The following is an 18,607-nucleotide window of genomic DNA, read 5'->3' on the forward strand; positions in this document are numbered from 1 at the left end:
AGCGTTTAGGGTCATTGCCTTTATAGAGGTACCAGCATATTCCCCTTAATTCATGGGTGCCAGTTTATTCCTGCATACTCATGAGATACTTTCAATAACCCAACTAATAAAACTTGAAAGATATGTTGTACCCATAGGCAGTAAAAAAAATCATTTACCTTACCTTCTTTGTCTTAAACCTAAATTTTAGAACTAGACTGTAGAACTTTTTATGACTTTCACTAAAGAGGCATTTCATCAGTTTATAATTTATGGTAACTGGCATATTCATACACTTGTATGTTGTTAGAATGATTTGTCTCCCTTTATGGTCTTTATTGCAGATATTTTCCAAATATGGAAAAGTTGTAAAGTAAGTATGCATTTTAATTTTAAAATTTCTTAAACTGGTTTTTAATTTTGTTGTTGTTTTAATATGGTTCCATTTCTGTTTAACAACTTAATGCTATAAAGAGTTTAGCATAGTATAGTAGTTTAAAAAAACTGACCTTGGAGTCAGGAAGAGCTAAGTTCAAGTCTCACTTTTGAGACATACAGGCTGGTAAAGTTACTTAACTTCTCAGCGCTTCCACACAACCATCTAAGAAATTGAAGAAATATAGCCAGTGTGCATTGATGGACTTCCCTCGACAGAAAATCTCTATACCAATGTTCAACTATAAGTTGTTACCTGACATGATCAGAGAATATTAGGAATTCTAGTTAATCAGATATTTTGATTCCCAGAGGATGATTATATATTCCATTGTTAGTTTTATTGAGTCTTCATCATCTATCTCCTTCATCATCTTTCTCCAAGACCAAAATTGGTCATTGAAGTTAATCTGAGTCAGCACTTGTTAGTGTTGTTTTTGTTAGCATTAATATCATCTTTGTATTTTTGTTTTGGCTGTACTTATTTCACTCTGTATCATTTTATACAAGTACCATGTATAGGATCATAGATTTAGAGCTGGAAGAGAGTTAGATATCATCTAATCCAGCCTCCTTGTTTTACAGATGAATAAGTCTCTGAGTCCCAGAGAAGTTAAACAGGTAGTAAGTAATCAACACAGCAAAGACTCAAAATCATGTCCTGTAACTCCAAATCCAACACTCCTTTCACTGTACCATAATCTTCCCATGTTAACTTTGAATTCCTTCAGTTCATTATTGTGATTCATTATTGATAGGGATTCATGATTTAAAAGAAAAATGTTTGGCATGAGTATCATTTATCATTATACTCAAAGACCTCCATAGTTTGTTCAGCCATTACCTAATTTACATCCATACCCTTGGTTTAATTTGGGGTTTTTTCTACCACAAAAAGTACTGCTGCATTTGTTTTTATACATATGGAACTCTTCCCTCTTTTTTTGGGTAGAAGTTGCTAGGGGGCCAGGTTAGGCTTTAATAAAAGAAAAATTTCTAAATAATTAGAGCTGTCCAAAAGTGGAGTAGGAGTTAGTTGTTCCTACTTACTGGAGGCCTTCGGATAAAAGCTGACCCTTCTTATCAGAGGTGTTGTAGTGATGATTCTTTTTCAGGTATAGGTTTAACTGAATAGCTGCTGAGATCTCTTTTAAGTTTAAAGTTCTTTGATTCTGAGATCTCTTTTAAGTTTAAAGTTCTAAAGATTCTTTGGTTCTAAAGATTCTTTGATTCTTTGAACTCTTTGGGGTACATATATAGTAAAAAGGTCAGAAAGTGAGCTCTCTCTTCCTTTTTCTCTATCTCAGAACCCATTGATACCAGTCCCTGTTCTTTCCTACTTTATACTTGTCAGTCATGAGGAAATAACCTTTCTCTTCACCAAGGCCTACCCTTTTTCATGTATCATTGGTCCCATCTCCTCCTGTCTTTTACAGAAGAGTGATCTCCCCTTTTCCCATCTCCTCATATTGATTATACCCCCTAACTCTGCATATACTCCAAGACTTTGTTCTGGGCCCTTCTCTGTCTCTACTTTCTCATTTGGTGGCTTCATTAGTTGTTTTATGCAGATTATTCCCAGATTTATATATCCAGCACTACTCTTTCTCCTGAGTTCAGTCTCCATCAGGAAATGCCTTTTGGCTATTTAAAATTGGATGTCCTGTAGGTATCTCAAAACTCCACATGTCTAAAATAACTCATCTTCCCCCTTAAACCTGTTTTCTAAATTTCCTCTACCTGTCTGCTACCATCCTTCCTGTCACCCAGACTGAAAATATTAGTGTCATTCTCAACTCTTCACTCTCTCTCAACCAATACATTTTTAAGCCATATTCATCTAATTCTACAGAATCTCTTAAATCTGTCCACTTCTCTCTATTCACAAAGCCCCTGCCCCAGTTCAGGCCCTCATTACCTTCCTTGGATTTATGTAATAAATAACTTCCTAATTTGTCTCTCTTCTCAATTCTGTTCTCCACAAAGAGGCCTAAGTGAGTTTTTGAATAGTCTGATTATGTCACTCCCCTATCCAGTAGCTCCCTATTACCATTAGGATCAAATGTAACCTCTTCGATTTAACCTTTAAAGCTCTTAACAACTTGTCCACAGCCTACATCTCTAGCCTTATTATATATTACACCCCTTCACAAATACTTTGATTTAACGAAACCGACCTGTTTACTGTTCTTCATACATGACCCTTCATCTCTAGTCTGTCCTGGCTGTCCTCTTTGCATGGAATGTACTACTTATCTCTACCTCTAAGAATCCCTGGTACCCTTCAAAACTCAGCTTGACTACCTACATGCTAGTGCCCCTCCCAATTACTTTGTAATTGTTTCATATATACTTATAGGTACACAATTTTCCCCTCAGTCAAATATAAGCATCTTTAGGGTAGTGACTATTTCATTTTTGAATTTGTATCCACAGCACCTAGCATAGTTCCTGATAAATAATAGGTACATCATAAATGCTTGTTGATTAATTCATTGAAAATAAATGGTTTAGTTACTTTTCTGACATAAATCCAAATTTATGTTCCAGAGCAACCGATCAAAGTAATTGCAGGTTATGCAACAATACATGTTGCAGAAGCTGAAGAGAAATTCTCGTAATTCAGTAATTCTCCAAATGTCATGAATATGACTTCAGTACAAAGTGGAAATAAGTGAAGATTTTGGAAAAAATATTAGAAAATATGAGTTAGGAATATGGAATGAGAAAGGCCAAAGACTTGTAGGTCATCCAAAAACTTCAAATTATAAAATGTCAAAGAAATAATCAGAAGACTCTGGTAATGCAAACTTTGAATACCATTACAAAGAATAAAAGCCATAATATTTTAACAAGCAATACATGATTATCAATGATGGGGGATTCATTCCTGAATTAGACTTCTGGGTACAGGCAGGCTATCTATCACATTGCCTTGTTGAAGCAAAGATCAAAATTAGTACAAAATTAGAAAAAAATTGTAAAAATCAGAAAAAGATATAGTATGCAATTTAAGCAATTCTGACTTGACTTATATAACCATGTTTATTATACACCCTCAAAACAGGAAATAAATAAAGGAAGGAATATCAATGCTAATTGTAATTTCACATGAAAATGTAGCAGGTGTAAGTCAATTGTCTTGATAAACAGGTCCAAAAATGTCTCTAAAATCTTAGTTAGAATCTCTTAATGAACATGCCAACCTGATATGGCAGCTAGAGGCAACACTGGTTTAGAATAAAAATTTGTTTCTAAAATCTTAGAAGGATTATGGAAAAAGTTTACAAGCAGCATCTCTTCAAAAGACAGAGAAGCAGAAGGTAAAATCAGTTTGTTAATAAACATGGCAAGAGATTCAGCTAAAGAAAATCATTCTGATAGCATTTAAGAATGAAATAGAAAGGAGAAGCAACAGATAGATAAAAGAAAGATCCTAATCATAAATCATCATTTTTCTGTTTCCTGGGAGGGAAATGAGAAGAGAACTCAAGATAAGAAATACTGGAAAGATCTGTTAAAGTTTTATGACAGACTGATTTGCTCCATCAAAAATAGTGGATGTGGTAAACCTTGAAAATCAGTCCAAATGTGCATATAAAGGAGATTGAAATAGTAATAAGGAGAACAGAGGAGAGAAATAACCAGATTGAGCCTGATGTTTATAGAAGAGATATATGCTCAAGGCAACAAAATTGTGATAGCATTGAGGGTTACAAAAGCATGGGAAAAATCTCAAACTTTATTGGGAGACAGAACACTGAATGTATATCCCTACCTTCTCATATATAAAAAATCTTTATGACAGTCATTTATACATGAATCAGAGGCATCCTTGATGAGGGTATTAGGGAGGAACCTGTTGGTTCCTCAACAGGCATTCACAAGCTGTATTCAGCAATGGACCACATTTACCTTTTTACAATTAATTGGAAAATGTTGCAGTTTGGAGGAAGTGGTACTAAATTCATTTTAGACAAGGTTGAGTTCAAAACAAGGGTCTAACTTCCAAGCACATGTATTCAGCAGGCATTTGTTGAAATACAAGATGTCCTTTTTATTGGCACAAAGGTGTTAGTAAATTATACTTAATATTTGTTAACAACAGAAATGTTAATAAATTATACTTAATATTACAATATTATGAAACATAACCATATCCTTACAATACAGTAGAAACATAGGGATCAGTGCTTCATGTTCATTTTCTGAACATCATTTTTCCTGATGACATTCAGAAGCAATTATCAGTAAAGTCTCCCAGTTGATTGTTTTATATTTATGAAATTTATAGATTTAGGAAATGCCTTATTTTTTATAGTTTTTTATAGTCATACACCACATTTGAATGTACAAAACTTTTTCTGTTCTGTTTAACTTAATTTTTGTCAACAGGTAGTAGTAACGAGATGTCAGAGGTAAATTCAGAAGAGTAAAATCCTAGTACACGTACCTATAGTATATAATCTTACTTTGAGCTCTTAACAGACCACAGGAGTATCTGGAAGGTACCTAGTGATAATAGCTACTTTAAATTGCTTCTTTACAGGCTGATTTACATGTTTCTCATAATTTTGCCATGACCTTCACATTAGAAAAAAACACACAACCCTGGAAAATTTACATGTCCTGCCCTTGTTGTATTTTTAAATGAAACCCTGGCTTCTAAAACCCATTTTGATCACAAAAGTAATGAGATATTACATATACTATATGTATAGAGTATTAAAGAAAAGTTACCAAGTCCAATTTTAGGTCCTACCTTGAACTGAACTTTTTCCATGTATCCCTTTCTTACACCATATACCTTGGGAGTACATTCATAGAAATTTAACAATCTAAAATTTAACCGACCTTTGCAATCCTTATAAAAATGTAGATAATAAAATTTGATGGCTAAATTTAAGTCTAATTATGTAGAAATCCCTAAAAAGGCATAGATCCCTTCCTGCCCCCCAGATTTTTAGCTCTAATTGAAAAATGCCAGATTTTCTGAGATCCTGTGATCATTAGAGAATGTGAAAACTAATTATATCTAATTTATATAATCCTTTATTTTAAATTAAAATTAAATTTTCACTTGATCCTTTGTTCTGCAGTGTCAGATTTCTGCAACCATTTGTTTATAAAGTTTGTTTAGTGAGTTAGAGGCTAGAACTGTTCTTACAAAACCAAGGTGTGTCTTTGTCATACTCCTGAAAAATAAAATACCAGGTTACTTCAATATGCATGAATAAAAGATGACTCAAGTATGAGTTTCAAATGTTTTTTAAAAAAACTGAAGTCCAACTATAAAGCCTGTTATCATTGTTTTTCACAATTACTAGAATATTTATAAAATACTTCCAGATTGCAATAAGTAATCACTGAGTCAAACTGGGCAAATAAAGTATTTAACTAGATGAAATTTGAATGTATAGGGCATCTTTTATTTTTCTCCAATATCCTCTCACTACTGCTAAGTTACGTAAAGAAATACGGTTATAAAATGGAATAGAAAATAAGCTCCTTGGAGAGTCTCCATGTAAGTGTATATTTATAAAGAACTTAGTCATTATAAAGAAAAAAGATATCAAAGAAAAATTTTCCCAGATGCTCAGCACCATGCCCTTGACTAGGAGGGATCAAGTTCAGAGTGGTTTCCATCAAAGCTACTATATTTAACTAAGAATTTGTATAACAAACCTTTCATCTTATTTTGAAAAAAATAATTAAAGAATGTTTTGTCATATGTATGAATATATGTATATATCAATAATATGTAGCGTAAATAATATAATTCTTTGAAAAAATAAGTGATAGGAAATTAGTCTTAACTTCTAAATCACCACATTTACTAGGAAGTTAAAGGAAGTCTACAAAAAGATAAAACATTTCTTACCTAATTATTCTTTCAAAATCAGCTGAAAGGTGACCAAAAAGATGGCAGAATGGACATTTTCTCCAAACCCCACAACCTCTCAGACCTCTTCAAAACACAAATAATGCACCAACGATAAAGAAACTTCAGCTGTTTCCATGGTGTCAGATACCCAGAATTCAAAAGAAGATCAAAGAAAAATCCAGTAACTGACACTCACTGACCCTGAGCTCACTTAGCACCCTTTCCCCACATCTCATGCTACTGTCAGAGAGGCTGCATTAGCAGCTCCAAGGATATGACATAGGTTTACATCAAAACCCACCCCTAAACTCCCATTCCCCCTTCCTCTTTTCAGTGCCATAGAACCCCAGCTCCAGATTGTGGAAATTTCCTCAGGCCGTAACAACCAGCCTGGCCGTAGTCCTTCAGGAGCAAAACCCTGCCAAGGACTGCAACCTGGAAGCACCAATGCCAGTGCCAGGAAAGGCAGCCTCTGAACTGTTGATGCCAACAGTCTCCAAACTGCCAGTGTTATGCCAAAGAACCAAGGAACAGAGAGAATGGGATAGATCACCATTCTATTTTAGTATGTCATTCGTAACACATTAGAAGAATCAGCAAATTTTTAAATGTCTAGTCAGACAAAGCAAAGGAATAGACATTTTAAGTAATTTTTTTTTATTTCAAAGATGTATTGCCTTGCTAACAAAGGAAAAGAAAGAATTATAATTTCTCTTAAAAATTCCATTGTCCTCCAATTTATGCCATTCTGCAACCACTGATTTAATGGATTTAACCACAGATTTGAAGGAGTATAGCAGTTAAAATATTTTTATTTTATTAAATTAGTACTATATTTTCTTTGCTGTCCTTCTAAATCATCCATAACTTAGAAATAATTGATTTGCTGAAATAATTCCCTTTACACGTTAAAGTATTTGATTTTGAATATACTCATTTTATTTGTACCTCCCAACTATTCACTTATACCCATTTTGATTTCTCAATACTTTTGTATATTCCTTTTCAGGGTTACTATTATGAAAGACAAAGATACCAGGAAGAGTAAAGGTGTTGCATTTATTTTGTTTTTGGATAAAGAATCAGCACAAAATTGTTCGAGGGCACTAAACAATAAGCAGGTAGGCCAGTCATCTAGGCAGCAGAAAGACCTTGCCTGTCTGACCACCCACTCAAAGAATAAAGGGGGATAAAAGATGAAAATGAAGTCCGAGAGAATTTAGTAGATTGACTGGGAAAATATGTAAGAAATGAAAAAGCTACAGAGCTTCATTGGCCTTTACCTTTCCAAAATGAAAAGAGGATTCAAAAGAGAGAGAAAGTAGGAGGCCCATTGCTTACTAGCTCTTGCTTCAGGAAAGCAGACATCCCTATTTTGCAGTAACTAAAATTAACTTTTAAAAAAATCACATTGAAGGTTTGGGGGGGAAATAGAATTCTCTGATGTGTAAAATTTACATTTTGCTTTATTTTTCCTCCTTGGTTTAGTTATTTGGGAGAGTGATAAAAGCAAGCATTGCTATTGACAATGGAAGAGCTGCTGAATTTATCCGAAGGCGCAACTACTTTGATAAATCCAGGTGTTATGAATGTGGAGTAAGTAAAAAACTTTACAAAATTTTCTATACGTTATTATTCATTATGTTTCATATTCATGTTTCATAAATGTTAGTTATCTAGTACTCTGGTTCATAAAGCTATGATATAAGGAGGCTGTATGTGAAGAGTCTGAGTATCTAAAGCCAGCCCTAAGAGGAATTTACTGTGTTCGATATAATTTTTCTTTTCCCTCATTTTCGGTACTGTAATACATGCCACTTATCAAGTTAATTTCCTTTAACCTGGATCATATAGTCAAGGTTTGAGTGAATATAAAATGAAAAATCACTTGGGTATTCAAGTGAATCTGTGAGCTCATCAGTTTGTATATTCTTTCCAATAATGCATTTCACAACCCATCTATTCCTTCCTATCCTCTGCAATTTGTGTTCATATTCTCTAATAAATTTGCAATAGTGGATTTACCTATCATGGTGGGGTCTTGCTCAATTTTTTCTGAAATTGCAAGAATACTAGCAGAGCTCACAGGCTGTCTATCAATCATACTTGTCCTTAACCAATCTTTCTTTTTTTCCCTGATAACATGCTCTTCTTTGAAGTTTCTTATTTGTTAAATAATAAATAGTTTAAAAAACTTAGTTTCTTACTGGTTAAATAATAGTTTAATAGTTAGTTTCTTATTTGTTAAATGTTGCAGCCTATTCACACCTACCATATGACTATGTGGTGCCCATTTTTGATTCTTTTAGAAATTATACTTTCCCATAACTTGCAAACATTCTGCAACTCTGGTAGATATTAAAAAGATAGGACTTTGTTTCAAGAAAAAGTTTGAGACTGTTAAAGAAGCTTTACTTTTCCTGAGAGGAATACAACCTACTCTTCTTTTTAAATCTGATCCCCTCTACTCATTGTCCATTTGTACTAACTGTCCCAGATATATAAACTGATGGACAAGCAATAAAGCTTGTTCTCCTGACTGCAGTCCATCATCTGAGACATAAGCATTCCTCATTGCTTTTCCCTTCATGAATGGTTAAGCCATACTCTTGAAAGATTATAGAACTTTTTCATGAGACTCTGCAGCATTCTAGGATTTGATGTAACTTTTATCTGCAGATAGAAACAAATGAAGGACCTCACTATTTATAAGGAATCCCTTTTCACCTTTGACTTTGTACTGTCCTTCTTCTATGACAGTAATAAACTCTTGTGGCTAGAAAGACCTTCCTATTCCTTGCCTCCCTTGATATTTTGTGAGAGTTGTCAACCAACATCATCATCCAAGAATTTTTGAATAATTTGTTGTTCAGTTATTTTCAGTTGTGTCCAACTCTTCGTGACACACTTGAGGTTTTCTTGGTAAAGATAGTGGAGTGACTTGCCATTTCCTTCTCCAACTCATTTTACAAATGAGAAAACTGAGGTAAACAGGGTTGTGACTTGCTTAGGATCACACAGCTAGTTAAGGGTCTGGAGCCAGATTTGAACTCACGAAGATGAGTCTTCTTGACTCCAAGACCAAAACTCTATCCACTATTCCACCTATCAGCCCTTTGAATATTTTAGATTTGTGAATAGGAGACACCAATAGTGTTGTGCTCTGTTAAATCAGTATGCTTTTTTTTTTTTTTTGGAGTTAGTGAATAAGATATAGAAGGATCTTGTATTCTTTATATTTTTCAATCAGTTGTGTGATGCTAAACAGTGGTCTACTGTTAATATTGCTTACAAATTCTTCCTGATCCTTAAGCATATTCTCTTCAAGGATGCCTTCAGTATGTGTTTAAATGATTCTCATAAAAACTTTATGTAGATGCAAAGATAGGATTATAGGGTGGTAGTTGTGGATTTCTCCATCTCCTTTTTATTAATTTTGTTAATTAGGTCTGAGATTTTTCCATGTCTTTGGTATTTTATTCTCCTTCAGATATATTGTGAATCAGTCTCTCAATCTCACCGTTATGTTGCCCCTATCATGTCTACAGTGTATACTTGTTCTATTCCAACTTCTTTTTCCAGATCTGTTCACTTGGATATAATACTTCTATAAGCATATATATTCAGCACTGTGATATTAGAATCCAAGCATGGTAGCTTCACTATCCTTGATGGTGAAAAATTTATTATAAAAATCTTTGCAGTTCTCTTCCAGTTTCCTTCCCTTTGTTATCCTTCCATTTTGTCTTTAAGGTGAATCTGCTTTGCTGGATCTCGTGCCAGATTTTCTTTAAATTTTTTTTCCCTCCACTGCTTTCCTCTGTTTTGTGAGGTGTTTCCATTATAATGTCTTTGGTAATCCTAGTTCATAAGACTTTTGGCTTGGCACATAAATTGTGTTTGCTGACTGAGGCAATTTTTTAGACTTTTAAACCTTTCCTTATTTTGGCAATTAATTTCTATCAGTTAAGCTTCTATATAAAAGTATTATATTCAAAATCTTATGGAAGTGCATGTTGGAAACAAAAAATTATTTGAAAATAAATAAAGTATTATGATCCATCTATGTCTTCTTTTTTCACTCATTGTCCATATTTTAAACTATCAGTAAGTTGTTTGATTCATCAGGATTGAATTGCCTCTACATACATATATATTTATGTATGTATAACATGTATATGCCATATCTTTTTATGATTTTTATTCTTTTATCTAACTTGTACTAATTTTGATATTTACTTTTAACATTAATAATCTGATGGTACTGAGTCAATTTCCTGCCTATTAACATGTAAGCTTTTTTTTATTTTTTGTGATCATTCAGTGTTTGCCATGACCAAAACCTTCCTATTCTTTTCTTGAGAAAGGTCTTCATGTTGTATAGATGTGTTTTTTGTGTTGTTTACAAGTCTTTGTCCTCTCTCACTTGTTTCTAATACACATGTTTCAAAATATGTGTGTGTGTGTACATGTATATATATATATGTATATATATATATTCTTACCATTCTTATCTATTACTATTTTTACATCGAGGTCACCCAATATCAAAGAATATTTTCATTTCATTTAGGGAGTCTGTCAAGTTCTTAGACTCTATGTGTGTCTATGAATTCACGTGCCACTGTTTCTTCTGATTTGATTTATAGCAAGAACATTAAAATCGATATAAATCAATTCTTCCAGTAGTCTGTCCATGTAAACAAGGTTCTTACATTTAGAATACCAAAAGCCAAATTAAAATTTGTTTTCTGATCTTAAAATTGTGATTCTCAGCACGTTTTTTTTTTTTTTTAGCACTTTGCCATTGCCTCTGCAGAAGTTTTGCTTTTTTTTTTTTTCCCATGGGTTTCCATAGCTAAAGAAATCATCTTCAAGTGGCCATCCTACTGATTAGGACCTTTTTCTAAGTTAATCCCCATACTGAAGACACAATCTCTTTCTCAGATCATACTTGAATCTAGCATGGTAAAATCTGCTGGTGCTTGTTATATCTGGCCAGTTAGGACACCTCAGTGCCATCAAGAGACATAGGAGTAGGACTTTGTGGAGGATAAATTACTTCTTTGAAAAACTGCAGAATATTTTATCTAATAGGGATATGTTTTCAGTAGCTGTATCATTATTCTTCATGTACTAAGAATTTTCCAAAATGCAGCATAAAATCAAATTATATTGTCTCAAACTACCTTCTGTAGCTAGGATTTATGCTTTGTCTTTCAGGTACTGATTTTTTCCCAAGTCATACATGTTTCCTTCCCTGATTCTCATTGTAACCAACTCTAAATATTTGCAAAGCAGTTTCATGAAGTTAAGAAAAGTATATTGGGACCACTGAACAAAATTTCATATAGTTCATAAGTCAACAAACAACAAGCTGGTTAACAAGAATTTAAGCATCTGCTGTGTGCCAGGCACTGTATTAAGCATTCGGGAGACAAAGAAAGGCAAAAAACAGCCCCTTCTCTCGAGGAGCTCATAGTTTAATGGGCCCTTAAGGCCTCATTCCCTTCATGTTCTAATGAGATGACTATAGGATAGATTCAGTGGATGCATCCATAGGTATAACTCAAATTGGGAATAAAGGAAACACCTGGATACAAACTGAAATGGTATAGAAAATAAATTTTTACAATACATCCTCCCCCTGTCTCCCTCTCCCAGTTTTGTCATCAGTAGAGGTGGATGCAAGAACAGGTCCCAGACATTTGGGCTTGGTATTACTGCAGGTTCTGAAACCTGTAAATACATGTCTTTTTTTGCCAATTTTTTAAAACCCCTAATTCAAGATCTATAAACAGCACCATGCTTTCAGATAGTTCCTTTTGTCATAGAGCTTACTTGCTAAATTAGTATCAGAGTTTCCCTGATTGTTCTGTGTATTTGTAATCTTTGCATCCGAGATAAGTTTAAGCTTTCATCTTTTATGTTATGAGGGACGTATCAACAAACACAAGCTAAACTATATAATGTAATAATGAAATATGGAGTGGAGTAAGCTATACTAGTCTATATCAGAATTTAAACTTTTGATGTAAGAAAAAATATTTTAGATTACTACAAATTATTCATCTCTACTAAAGGCTAGGGCCTGGTATTTCATCAAAGTTTTGAGGTAACCCTATATTCTCAAAGAAATGCTAGCAAAGTCCAACTAATGACTGTGCTATGACATTCAAAAACTTTCAGTGTATGGTCCTTACCATGGTCTCTCTGTCATCTGAGGGCCAGCCTAAATTCAGAGTCATATCACCTGAGATTTGTCTGCTAAATGGTAGATGTTTTCAGTCAGCAGCTTACAAAGCATTCAGCCTTGGAGAAATTATAGATAAATCACAATAAAATCACAGATCCTTGAAAGACTGAAGTAGACTCTGGTCTACTTTAATTGGAAGGAGCCAAATTTTGTTTCAGAAAAAAGTAAGCAGTATTCAAAAGGGGACCATAGAATTTAATTTCTCAGTGGTAGTTTTTAATGTTTTTTTTTTAATGTTTCTCCCATAACTAACTTAAATGTTAAGAAACTACAAACTGTTCCTTAGGCTAGCTACATGGTGTAGTGGATACAGTGCCAGGCCAGGGGTCAGATCTGAGTTCTAAGCTCTACGTTCAAATCTGGCCTCAGATTCTTACTAGTTGTATGACCCTAGGCAAGTCACTTAACACTGTTTGCCTCAGTTTCCTCATCTGGAAAATGAGCTGGTGAAGAAAATGGCAAACTACTCCAGTATCTTTGCCAAGAAAATCCAAAACGTTATCATGAAGAGTCAGATACAACTGAAACAACTGAAAGACAACAAAGTGTTCTTTGTTGGAAATGGTTTTATCTTGTTATTATATATTTATATTATAAAATGTCACAGTAGTTTCAGGCTGCTTACATGTTATTTCGTATCCATTTACATTTGAGTTATTTTTAACATGGAGTTTCAAGAATCACATGGTACACTCAAGCATAGCTGTACTGCATTATGCATCATTGGAGCACCAACATCAATGAGATCACAGATCTATTGGAGCATTTCAGTCTCTGAATCTTGAAATTTACATTCTTTTTTGAGGCAAGAAACTTTTTTTTTAGTCTTTAAAATTTGTAAAATAATATATAATTATTTAACAGTCTTATTCACATTGTAGATCAAGGGAAATATGTATGCATACTTTAATTTTAGCAAGACATTTGATAAAATAGTTTATACTATTCCTGTCAAAAAGCTGTAGAGTGTGGACTAGGCAATGACACATTTATATAAATTTACCATTGTTTGAATGATTGGACTCAAAGAATAGTATTAGACACTATTGAAGGAGATATTGAATGATTATTTAGTATCAAGTTGGTCTCCAGTGGAGTGCTCCAGGGATATATTCTTTGCTCTTTTTAAAATTTTAAATTTTTTAAAAAATTTTTATCGGTGATTCAAATAAAGACACAGATGGTATACTCATCTCCAGAAGACACAAAGCTAAGGACAGCTAACACACCGTGTGACAGACTCAGTATCCAAAAAGATTTTCAGTAGCTAGAGTTTGGGTTTTCATTTAATTTAATAAGATGAAATTAATAAGATAAAATTCAGTAGAAATAAATATAAGGTTTTGCTTACCCTTGGGTTCAAAAAGTCAACAAGTAAAAGATGGAGAAAGAATAATTGGACAGGAGTTGTTCTGGGAAAGATCTGACAATTAATAAACTATAAACTTGACATAGATAGCCAAAAGTAATTAAATTTGAGGCTGTAATATTAAAAGAGGCATAGAATCACAGAATAAGGTGATGATAGTTTTCCTTTACTCATCCCTAATCAGTCCACATCTGGAGTATTGTGTATTTTGGGCACAGTAATTTGATAGTGATTGATATTGATAGACTGAGAAATAAATAGAGGAAGGCAACCAATGTCCTTGAGTCCATGCCATATGGAGTTCAATTTAAGGAAACAGGGATTTTAAGCCAGTAGAAGAGAAAACTCAAAGGAGATATGATAGCTATGTTCCAAGTATTTGAAATTTTCCTGTTTGGTCCCAGAGGGCAGAACTAAAGGCAATGAGCTGAAGTTGCAAAGAAGCAAATAAAGGCTTGATGTCCAGAAAAAACTTCCTAAAAGAGCTATCTAGAAGTAGCATGGGCTGCCTTAGCTGTGGGTTCTGCCTCATTGGAGATCTTCAAGCAAAATCTTGATGACTACTTGTCCAGGATATCATAGTAGGGATTTTTTTTCCCCTCTTCTTTGGATTGGACTGAATGGTTGCTGAGGTCCATTCCAAATGGAAAAATCTTTGATTTGTAGAAAATTTTCATTTAATGTGAAAAAAATTTAAGCTCTATCATTCTAGTTTTTGGTTTTTATTTTGATTTTCTAACAAAGAGATAAGAATATTACTTGTGCTTGTTTTGATGTGGCTTCTGTATTTTTTTTCTAATTCCAACAACACATTGTTCTTAAAAACCACAAAAAAAAATTCCTGCTCACCAATGCATACTTTTAATGTCTTTTTTTTTCCCTCAAATAATAAAAATATAATAAAGGAAACAGGTCACCTAAGTTACGCTTGTCCTAAAAATGTGCTTGGAGAACGTGAACCACCAAAAAAGAAAGAAAAGAAAAAAAGAAAGAAAATTATTGAACTGGAAGAAGAAATGTATGTATATCATTCTTCTGTGAGAATAAGATATTACATTGTATAACATGTACCTACTATGGATCATATATGTTATGATTTGAGAGATATATAGAGATATCTATATGTAATATAGATACATATGTATACTGTATACATATGTATACATACTGTATACACACATGTGTACATATGTACGTATATGTTTGTATTTCAGTGAAGAAGTGGAAGAAAGTGAAGATGAAGGAGAAGACCCTGCTCTTGATAGCCTCAGCCAAGCCATAGCTTTTCAGGTTAGTATAAGCTTCCATCTTCCTACAGTTAGCAATTCACTACTTTTTGCATACTGCCTGGAACCACTTATATCAGCATGCAAGAATCACAGGAGCCCCTCCCTATCTCTACTTCTCTTTACCTTTCCACTCTTCCACATAAACTGGGGGGAAAAATTTTTGTGTCAAGACAGATAGATATAATGAGTTAGAGTAGCATTCCCAGTATTCTTCTTGACCAGTGTGCAACAGTATTTTTCATAGTCTTACCTCTGCTTCTACTACAGAGGCAAAATGAAACTGATTTTAATTCCCATATGACAGAAGAAAAATTTTCATTTACCCACATCATTATTTCCTGAAAGAACTCCACCAAAAAAGGTAAAAAATTTGTATGTTCATCCATGGTGACTGCAAAAGGAATACCTTTGAAAATAGTGAATATAATTTCCTATTTGAGTAAAAATCATTATTTTTTATGATACTGTAGCTTGGTTTACTTAACATAAACAGCATAAATCAAATTCTTTTTTCCAGTCATTTGACCAATACTGACATTTGACATTTATAGAATGCTTAAGCACTTGCAAAGCAATTTCCTCACAACAGTCTTATGAAGTAGGTAGTATAAGTATTGTTACTCCCATTCTACAGATGAGGAAATAAACTTTGAAAGATTCAATGTCTTGCCTGTGATTATACACATCTTATTATTGATGGAGATAGGATTACAACTCAAGTCTCATGACTCCCTATCTACTGCACTATCCATTGCATTACACTGACTTTTATTAAAGACTATGCAAAAATAATTTTGCATAATAAAAACGCCATTATGATGTTTGGTTATTCTTAGTACAAAAGAAGTAATATCTAAACTTTTTTTTCTTAAATCCATTATGTAGCAAGCCAAAATTGAAGAAGACCAACAAAGATGGAAACCCAGTGCAGGGGAACCCTCAACATCAGATGATTCAAGACGCCCAAGGATAAAGAAAAGTGCATATTTCAGTGATGAGGAAGAACTTAGTGATTGAAATTGATTTATTATGTACATATTACTGAAATATAAAAATCTTAAAGCATAGTTTCAGTGTTAAAATTGGTGTTGAAATTACCAGTGGAATTTTGAATATAAGGAAACATGTAACTAACCTGTTTTATACCTTAAAACTAGGACTACAAGGTTTACTTTCATAGGAAACCAAAAAATAATTTAGAAGTATCATGTTTCTGAATTTATTTTAATAGAGTAATAAAAATCCAACTTTGCTTCTAAAACTATTACCTTTCTAAAACCATGCCTAAATGCGATCTAACCAGTTGTATTCAGTAATAAGAAGAAAACTAAATTGCTAAATATTGACATGATGCCACTGCAGACATGCATTAAAAAGCTGAAGCTTAATACTTTCTATGTAGCTACTAAAAAGTTAAAGCTTTCTTCACATTTCACATGTCAACTCGAGCACTTCTCAGATCTAATTTTAAACAAAAACTTCCTAAAAATTAAAGAAAGTCAGTGACTTAATTGTATTTAGAAATGTTCTTTACTTAACTTACCAAAAAAATTTTTTTAAAGGATGAATGGCAGGATTTGGGGAAAAAGAGGTAGTATTTACTATGTGTTCTACTTATGTAAAACATAAATAAATTACATAAATGTCTGACAGATAATGCTTTGGAATTTGAGTCACACTTACAACTATAAAATCATTACAAAGTCACATCTCTTTGGATTCTTCCATTGCCTATTCATTACTGAATACCTACATGAGCAATTTTCAAATATCCATGAAGTCTAATCAGTTTCTTCAAAAATGTCCCAGCTTTAGCTTCCTCTATTTAAAAGAAGGAAAGTATTTTACTGTACTTTTTTTAAATCCTTTGAGAAAATGAGAAATGAGTTTTACATTTTGTTCTAATATTTGTTCCATACATTAGCCAAAAATCTCATTATTCTTGCTATTTTGTTTTGAGGCCGTTCAACATGAGTACTCACAGCGCCATTTCCTCCATTCTTCAAAACTCAACCTTATCACCTAATCTCCTTCCCTGATAACACAAAAAGTATCCCATTTCCTCTCTAAGACTAAGTTCTCTGTCTTTACCTAAATTGACCATACATCTGTAGAAACAGATACAGAGCAAAGGATGTAGAACTGGGAGGATAATTTCCACAGTAATCAAAATAATGAAAAGGATGTCAGAGGTTGTCTAAAATGTAGTTCATTTGCAGGGGAAGCTTGGATAGATATCTCTATAATCTTGCCCATCCTTCAAAGGAAACTACAATTTTACTATTAAAGGAGATTTTTCCTCTCAACTATCTTCAAAAGAGGCATTGGAAGAGAATTACATCTACCTGCCATCTTAAATATTTCTTGACTAAGGGTATGAGTCAGCTTCAAAACCAAAGCTCCTTCTCTGGTTACCAACCCTTACCTTAAAGGGAAAGCTTACATACATAAACTTGTTCCTTTCCCATTAAACACTGGTTACACTAAAGACCATCACAAATGTGGGATAGTGATTAAACCCATGTAGCCAAGCAAACAGCAAGCATAAATTGGAGTTTTTAAACAGATTAGAAATGCTAGAAAATATGCAAGACTGAATGATTCCTTTTCATTTCATCTCATTTCAAAAGCAAGAGAGGGTCTCCTAAAGAAAAAGCCCAAAAGTCACTAGGGAGGCAAAGATATCAGAGACATGCTGAGGAAGCCACATTCTATTGAGAGACAACAACCAAACAAATACCTACAAACAAGCTATGAACAGAATAGATAGGAAATAAAAGAGAGAAGGCACTGTGATTAAGAAATGCTGGAAAAGGCTTCCTATAGATTGAAGATGGGAAAGAAACCAAGGAAGTCAGTAAATAGAGATGAAGCAAAGAATTCCAAATTGAGGATAGCCAACCTAGAGCTGAGAAATGGCATGTCTTATTCAAGAAAAAACAAGGAGACCAATGTCACGGATTCAAAGAGTAGTGACAAGGAATAAAGTATAAGAAGACTGGAAAGAGATTGAGAGGTGCACTGAGTTATGAAGGGTTTCAAACACAAAATGGAGGATTTTGTATTTGATCTGACAGTGATAGGCAGTACTGGAGTTGACCAAGGTGGGGTGGCGGGGGTGGGAGTGTAAGTTAATGAGGGCCTGTACCCAGTGTCAAGAGAAACATAGAAACAAATTTATTTGAATGATTGAAAGGGGCTATATTGTGAAATAGTGTTAACCATCTGATAAGAGCAAAAAACAACAACAAAAACAGAGGACCTTGTGTTGTGTTATCTCTTAAAGAGAAAGGAGTGTAAGTGGAACACACTAGGATAGAAAAGAATAAGAAGGGAGATGGAACCTACTTCTCATTGCTATGCCTGAGAAGAGTATATAAAAATGAAAGAAAGGT

The 18,607-nt window shown here is 33.6% G+C and overlaps 1 protein-coding gene across 4 annotated transcripts in view; it reads left to right on the forward strand.

Annotated features, from left to right (window-relative positions):
• The window catches only part of ZCRB1 (zinc finger CCHC-type and RNA binding motif containing 1), a 31,634-nt gene extending 14,765 nt beyond the window's left edge, over window positions 1-16,869 (forward strand). The window contains exons 3-8 of one of the 4 annotated variants that reach the window (XM_072654320.1): window positions 324-352; window positions 7,308-7,419; window positions 7,787-7,894; window positions 14,829-14,941; window positions 15,138-15,213; window positions 16,098-16,869. In XM_072654320.1, the coding sequence (XP_072510421.1) occupies window positions 324-352; window positions 7,308-7,419; window positions 7,787-7,894; window positions 14,829-14,941; window positions 15,138-15,213; window positions 16,098-16,229 (570 nt within the window). In that variant the 3' untranslated portion in view covers window positions 16,230-16,869. Of the gene's footprint in view, window positions 1-323; window positions 353-6,844; window positions 6,864-6,891; window positions 6,945-7,307; window positions 7,420-7,786; window positions 7,895-14,828; window positions 14,942-15,137; window positions 15,214-16,097 lie in introns of those variants that run through there. The other 3 variants (XM_072654324.1, XM_072654321.1, XM_072654323.1) reach the window with 3 other exon arrangements.
• The last annotated feature ends 1,738 nt before the right edge of the window (window positions 16,870-18,607 follow it).

This window comes from Notamacropus eugenii, chromosome 3, assembly GCF_028372415.1.
Source record: "Notamacropus eugenii isolate mMacEug1 chromosome 3, mMacEug1.pri_v2, whole genome shotgun sequence".
In the NCBI taxonomy this organism is placed as follows: domain Eukaryota; kingdom Metazoa; phylum Chordata; class Mammalia; order Diprotodontia; family Macropodidae; genus Notamacropus; species Notamacropus eugenii.